Raw genomic sequence first — 7124 nt, 5'->3', positions numbered from 1 at the left:
CAGCCCGGCGCGTTTCAGGGCGAGGTTGGGGCCCCGTTTCCTTCCCCTGCTCGAGCAGAAGGAGTTGGGGTGCAGGGTTCGCCCACTGTTTCCTGGTGGGGCAGAAGAGGCGGCTGGAGAGTAGGTTTGGACACGGACGGTGGGTTTCAGCCGGCAGGAAAGCGAGTCTTGGAGTGGGGGTGGAGAGGGGAAAAGAACGCGCTGGACAGATGGCTACCCCGCCGCAGCCCTGGCTGGGGAGCCGCTGAGGACCCTCCCTTAGCCGGGGGTCTCAGCCAGGCCTTCCCCTGCCAGGGTCTACGGCCCCTTCTCCCTACTCCCACCTCCCCTTTCCCCTTTCTCCTTCACAGACCATACTTTGCCTTTTAAAAGAAATGCCACCCACATTCAGAGACACAAGTGCAGCAGTTTGGTGAGCTTTTTACAACATTTGTTTTTTTCTGTTTTGTTCTAATTAAATGTATCGTCCTGGGAATCGCAGCCCATCGCAGCCCGACTCCAAGGAAATAAACAGATTAGCAAAGGTCTGTTCGCAAAGCCCTCGTTGGGCTTCCGGGCCCCCTCTCCGGGGGCAGGTGCATTACTCAAAGGTGCTTACACGCTTTATTCGACCTCTAAGGAGTTCTCTTATGTCAGAAGTGTATGTCTTACAATGGGTTGGGATGGTAAGTAGCCTCTTTTATTGAGTAATTCAATGATCTCCCTCTTTTTCTCCCTTTCCTGCCTGCCTTCCTCCTCGCCTTTAGACCAAAGTGATGCTTGAGAGAGTGAGTTGATATGTTCGAATCAGGATTCTAACCCTGTTGAGCCCTTTTAGACTTGCACATCCTTTCAATGTTTAATTTTTTAAATTTTACGTACACAGTTTTCTCCAAAAAAAAAAAAAAAGTGTGTTACTGTAACATGACAAAAATCGATATAAAAGGCCTGTATGTTTTCGGACTCTTGGCATCCCTCTTTCCATTTCAATCCATTGCTTTGTCTCCAGCCTTCATCTCTGAAAAGAGTGGATACTTCAAGTCCATTTGTAGGAGACAAGCTTACTGAATTTGATTTATGATACATGTATTCAAGTTAATGGTTTCCCTCCCTCCCTGCCCCCCAGAAAAGATTGGTTCAAGTAGCTCCAATTTTCTCATTTTACTCCAATGTCTCTTGTGGTGATGGACGTTAAAATTGAGCAAGTCATTTGTAAAGTACTGTTGAAGCACAAAATCTGTAAACTGTGTCAAGCCCCCATCTCTGCCCGTCTCCACTGCTCCTTTGTTCGAAAGCACATGTCTGACTGTGAAAAGTTGATGCAAACGTGTTACACGCCCAGTCATGTTGGAGGGAACACCTCCTCCAGCCCCCAGTCCCCCCGGCCTACACGTAACAAGGAAAAAACAGAAACAGAAATGACTTGCAGAACCAAACACCGTACTTCTGATGTGTTTTACAAGCATAAGTTCCGTTAAAAGACAAAACACGTTGAAGTTGCATTTTCCCTCTTTCCCACTTTTGATCCCTGACATACTTTGAGAGAGAACCCTGGCCCTCTCCAAAAGAACCGTTTCCTTTTTTTCCTTCTTAAAAGGAAAAAAGGTCACGCACATGTAGATGAGGAAACTGCAATTCAGTAGGCCACTTGTTTTCTTCCTCTTAATATGTTCACAACTGCCATGGAGTGGTGATCCTTAGTATGTAAAATCAGTTATGGGAGGAAGAAATCTCCAAACTCTACAGTATCCTGCAAAAAATGTCTGAAGCACAAACCGAACAAACACATTATCCAGGGCACTGGGTCAGCCCGAAATGAATTGCATTTATTTGAAGTTTCCCATCCTTTATAAAATTCCTTCTCCAGGAGCTGAGAACAGAAATTGGATGACTGATGACCCAAGTTCCAAAGGCTACTAAGTTGCTTATTTAAATTGACTTTTAAAAAGAAACGTTAAGGAAATGAGATTTTTTTTGTAAGTGAAATTTTTAGCAATCATTCAGTGAATTTGAAACTATTTCCCCAAGCATTTAAAAAACTCACAGGCATATCAACACAAGGGTTTATTGTTTTCTGTTCTCAAAGGAATCTCATCCCGAGAAGCCCCAGTAATTAAGTCAAAAACTATTTGGTTAATCTTTGTTTTTGAAATGTCACAGTACTGCCTTTTTTTCCCCCCAAACTGATGTACCAGTATTAGTTAAAAATCAAATTAATGGATGTTGCAAAAAAAAAAAGAAAGAAAAGGGTGTCACTCAGAATCCCTGATTTAACAACCAATCTTATTATACACTTACAACCTTTTACATTTTTATTTTCTCTGGGTGAGAGATTTAACTTAAAAGCAAATCAAAGTCTCCTAGTAGAAAAAAAGTCGATTTTGACCATGGAAATATGGATGTTCTGGTCATAAAGCCCCTTTATTTTTTTAATTCCTCTTAAATTTGCTCTTTAAAAGAAAAAAAATAATGTGATTCCCCAAAAGGAGTAATTCACAGCCTGTCCTCTCCCCCCGGTACAATTTTGTTGTGCTCTGAAGGTTTAAATTTTTGATTTCTTTTTAAGCCATAGTTTTCTCTAAGTAGAGCCAGCTATTTTAGCCACTACTGTGGTTTTTCCACAGCCAGGAAGGCTGTTCCCAAGGGAAAATTGTTTTGTACCTGTGGACCTGGCTGTTCAACTGCCTGGCAAATTTAAGATGAACGGTTTTGACTCTTGTGTTTCTATATAGTTGAATGTAGAGCTATTGCATGTTGGACTTGCTTAGTAATTTATTTAACGGTGCTTCCACCTCTGCCTTTTGCTCTTAGATCTTTTACCTTCTTCCATGATGGGAGAGAAATGGCTGTCTGAGGGTCCACTTCCTTTTGTTAACGTTTTTGTGGCTTATGACTATCAGGCCTCTAGAAACATCTCTCCATAGAGGTCAGATCCAGTTACAGTAAATATTCTGTGGTGAAAATTGCTAATGGAACTATTTCCAAGTCTCCGTGGATAGCTATCAAGTCAAACCAGATTCTAGAGAACCTAATTTTGGTCCCCACAAACAGTAATTCTAGTGCCAGAGCAACTGGGTCCGATTCACACCAGGAGGTTGAGTGACAGAGCGAATAGCAAGCAAAGTAGCTGAATTGAGCAAGGCGCTTAACCTGTACTGTGGCAGCACAGCTGAGAAAAAAGGATGACTCCTGAGATTTCTGGCAATTGGTATTTATTCAGCAGATCAGGGACTGTAGGGGCAGCCTCATTGGGGGAGGGACTCCTTTCCGAATACATGGTTTGAAGCCAGTTTCATAATTAAAACCTAATAGGATGGAAAAGCTGCCAGTTTGTCTGGGTTGCATGTCAAGTTCATGGGGATAAGTTAAGGTAAAAATCGTTTAGGGGGAGCCAAACTTCGTGGGTTTGACTTTCCCAGTTTCTTGGCCTAGTCTTTGCTGCGTGGACACTTTTGATTTTAGGAGTTAATGCAGATGCAGTTTTGAAGACATTGTGTGTGGTTTCGCTGGTGATGTAATGAGGTGAGATGGACAGTTTTTAAATAGATTTCTGGCACATCACCCGTTGGGTTGACTCTTAGTAGTTGTTGACAAAAATGAAGATATGGTCTCTTGGTTGGTGCTAGATTTAGTTATGTCCTGTCACTTTTTCTGTTGTTTTTCTTAACAGAACACAGGATTATTTGCTGAGAGCATGGTTTGCTGCTTCTGACCAAACTGGTCTGTATAAAGAATCTTTCTCGTGTGTATTTTTTTGCCATTTCGCATCTGTGTGAATAGGTGACTCAGTGCCCTGTTTGTCAGGCAAGTGGTGACATCTTTTTGAATGTCGGAGGTGGCAACAGGATGTGGAGGAAGACTGTGGACTTTGGAGCCAGATAAAACTGTTCAGGCCTGGCTCCTCCCCGGCAGTGTGCAGTAGGCATCAAGGATAAAATGCCCACTTCTCAGGGTCTTTGTGGTCAAATGGGTGCATTTGGGGACACCCACACAATGCCAGCATTTAGTGAATCTTTCTGCTTTCCCTACTAGAGAAGAATTTGAAACAGAACTGTTACAGTCAGTGTGTAAACAGAAGTAAGAGCATCTGTTTTTGAAGGAAGTGCATTTATCTTTCACCTCTTAGGGTTCTGGTCAGCTTGTTTAATCACAGGGAGCTGATTGGGGTTGACACTAAGTGGAAGCCATCTTAAGACATTGCTTGCTTGCTCAGTGTCTTTTTATAGATGCTCAAATGGTCATACTGTCTGGAGCTTATGCTGACTGTACCTCCTGTGTTCATCTTTTTGCAATTAGAATCCGAGTTAGTGCTGCAGTCTTGGTAGGGCTTCTGAGAACTGGGAAGCCAGGGATCTAGAATCTCACACCACTGCAAAGTAGTCAGTTTCCCCACGCAAGTCCTTTACTTTCTCCAGAGAGGAATGAGCAAGGTCTCATCTAGCTCCAGGATTTTTCACTCCTTTGGGATCTGGCTGAGTCAGATAAAGTTTTGTTCATTCAGTAACTAAGCTCCTCCCCGGCTTTTCTTGGAGCAGAAAAGTTTTCTGAGTGTGCAAAGAACCCTTCTATCCTGAAGACTTTATTTAAAGTCAGGCTAGGGTTGTTACTGCCTTTACCAGACCTCGTATTCCCTTCCCGTGTGTCTGGCCTACCTTCTACAGCTTCTGACCACAATAAAGGGTTGCTGCTGCTGCTGCAGCTCACTAATACCCACTTGCAAAGCAGATGCCTTAACAATTAATTTGCAGGTTAGGCTCAGTGGCTAGATCACAGGCAGGCCCATCAGGTTCCCGGTCATGCCTGTCAGTCATCCCAGAAAGGATAGAGTGAAGTCCAGAGCCAAAAGCTTTGTTTTTTCACTTTTATTGAGACAGGGTTTTGCTGTCACCCAGGCTGAAATGAAATGCAGTGGCACCTCATAGTATTAACAGCTCACTGCAGCCTGGAACTCTTAGCTTCAATGATCCTTCCACCTCAGCCTCCCAGAGTGCTGGGATTACAGGTATAAGCCACCATGTCTGCCTGGGTGCTGCTGTGTTCTCTCCACACGGGATTGGCCCTCTGCTGACAGTGATGGGTGATGGACAGCTATGGTTGGGGAAGTCAGGCAAACTGGATGTGATTCTTGAGTTCATCTCCTAAGTCAGTGTCTTTGTCTTTCCAAAGGGGTGACAGTACCATTTGTGCGCAATTGACCTGAAGGTCAAAGATTACCTGCCAGGGCCCTTCTGAGTGCTTCTCATGCGTTAGCTCATTTAACCTTTACCCCTGCCCTTTGAGGAGAAACTGAAACAGAGAGGCGAAGTCAGTTGTCCCAGGTCACGAAGCAAGTGCGTGCTGCAGGCAGAGTTAGAACCCTGGGCGGCTGGTACTCAGACCCCATCTCTATACTATACATACCATTATACTGTGGTGGATCTGGTGTGGTATTTTTCAGACTGCAGGGTATAGCCACTAGTGGGGTATGAAGTCCAATTATTGATTTTTTTCTCCTGCCTTGGAAAAGCAAGGAAATGGAAGAGGAAAGGAAAAGCATAATGCATTTAAGTGTGGCTTCTGGACTCTTTTGTTTGGGAGAAATGCAAAGAAGCAGATGTGGTTCAGTGTCAAAAAGTGTGAAAGCCGTTGCATCCAGGCTAGGGGTCGGCAAACTATGATTCTTGGGCCAAAGCCAGCCCACCCAGCCTGTTTTTGTAGGTAAAGTTTTTTTTGTTTGTGTTGTTTTGAGACAAGAGTCTTGCTTTGTCACCCAGGCTGGAGTGCGGTGGCACAATCTCGGCTCACTGCAACCTTTGCCTCCTGGTTCAAGGGATTCTCCTGCTTCAGCCTCCTGAGGCTGGGATTACAGGTGCGCACCACCACGCCTGGCTAATTTTTGTGTTTTTAGGAGAGACGGGGTTTCACCATGTTGGGCAGGCTGGTCTTGAACTCGTGACCTCAAGTGATCCACCCTCCTTGACCTCCCAAAGTTCTGGGATTACAGGTGTGAGCCACCACGCCTGGCCAGTAGGTAAAGTTTATAGGCACACAGCCATACTCATTCATTTATATCATCAGTGGCTGCTTCTACGCTACAGCAGCAGAGTTGAGTAGAAAGTTGCTGCCCACCACGCGGTATGGTATGCACTGTCTGGTATGCCAGTACGGCAGGCATTGTCATTATTTTTGTGGTGGGAGGGACTGAGGAGGGAATATAGATATTCCATTAAAGTTGGCCCTCGAGAGAGTGGGGGTGTTACTCCTTCCTCAGTCTACTGTGGCTCCATCTTCCACTCCTTCCAGTGAATGTAGAGGCCCAAGCCTAGGCTTTTAAACCCTCTTAAATGGAAGGGATTTTCATTCATTAGAAGTAACTGGAGACTTCTTGAGTCCCCATGTGGAAGTGGATCACGGCCATCACATCCCTGCTATGGCCTAACTGAGGGAGCTGGGCCCAGACACTAGTGTCACTTGGCCAAAAGTCTGTTGCAGGTGGCTTGGATTGTTGCCCTCCTCATTTTCCTAACAGACACCAGGGCTTAGGTTTCCTTGGGATTCCAGGCAGGCCCTGCCACTCCGCAGGGAACGAGAGCAATCACAGTAACTGAAGCCTGTGTGCCACACAAGGCGGGCTGCATCCAAGGCAGGGCCTGTCTCCTCTGTTCCGTCTGTGCATCCATCACTTTCAAGCTTATTTGGAAACCCTTGATACAACACTCAAATGAGTTTGTGTCAAAGTTTTAAGTGATACAGGTTGCTGAAAAAGGTTTCTTGGAAATTTGTTACTGTTTCTATTGATGAAATTGACCAAAAGGGTATGAAAGCTGAGATTGATACATCATGTAGAATATGCACTGAGCATGTACCCAATCTGTACCTGGCCCTATGCTGGGCCCTTGGAAACATGGGGTTACTGTGAACCTCATTCTTGTCTGCCCTTAAGGAACCCACAGGTGACTAGAAATTAACAAATAGGTTGTATGTATATAATTGTAGTTAAGAAATTATTATTACGGCCGGGCGCGGTGGCTCAAGCCTGTAATCCCAGCACTTTGGGAGGCTGAGACGAGTGGATCACGAGGTCAGGAGATCGAGACCATCCTGGCTAACCCGGTGAAACCCCGTCTCTACTAAAAAATACAAAAAATTAGCCGGGCGAGGTGGCG

At 44.9% G+C, this 7124-nt stretch overlaps 1 protein-coding gene across 1 annotated transcript in view; it reads left to right on the top strand.

Moving 5' to 3' along the window:
• The first annotated feature begins 356 nt into the window (after positions 1–356).
• The window catches only part of ZC3H4 (zinc finger CCCH-type containing 4), a 49742-nt gene continuing 42974 nt past the window's right edge, over positions 357–7124 (top strand). Inside the window, exon 1 of the mRNA XM_011969726.1 lies at positions 357–412. Coding sequence (XP_011825116.1) covers positions 375–412 — 38 coding nt within the window. The 5' untranslated portion in view covers positions 357–374. The remainder of the gene's footprint in view (positions 413–7124) is intronic.

The sequence above is a fragment of the Mandrillus leucophaeus genome, unplaced genomic scaffold (assembly GCF_000951045.1).
Source record: "Mandrillus leucophaeus isolate KB7577 unplaced genomic scaffold, Mleu.le_1.0 Scaffold120, whole genome shotgun sequence".
Classification (NCBI taxonomy): Eukaryota; Metazoa; Chordata; class Mammalia; order Primates; family Cercopithecidae; genus Mandrillus; species Mandrillus leucophaeus.
The sequence above is the reverse complement of the archived record's forward strand: the minus strand, read 5'-3'. Positions and strand labels throughout refer to the sequence as shown.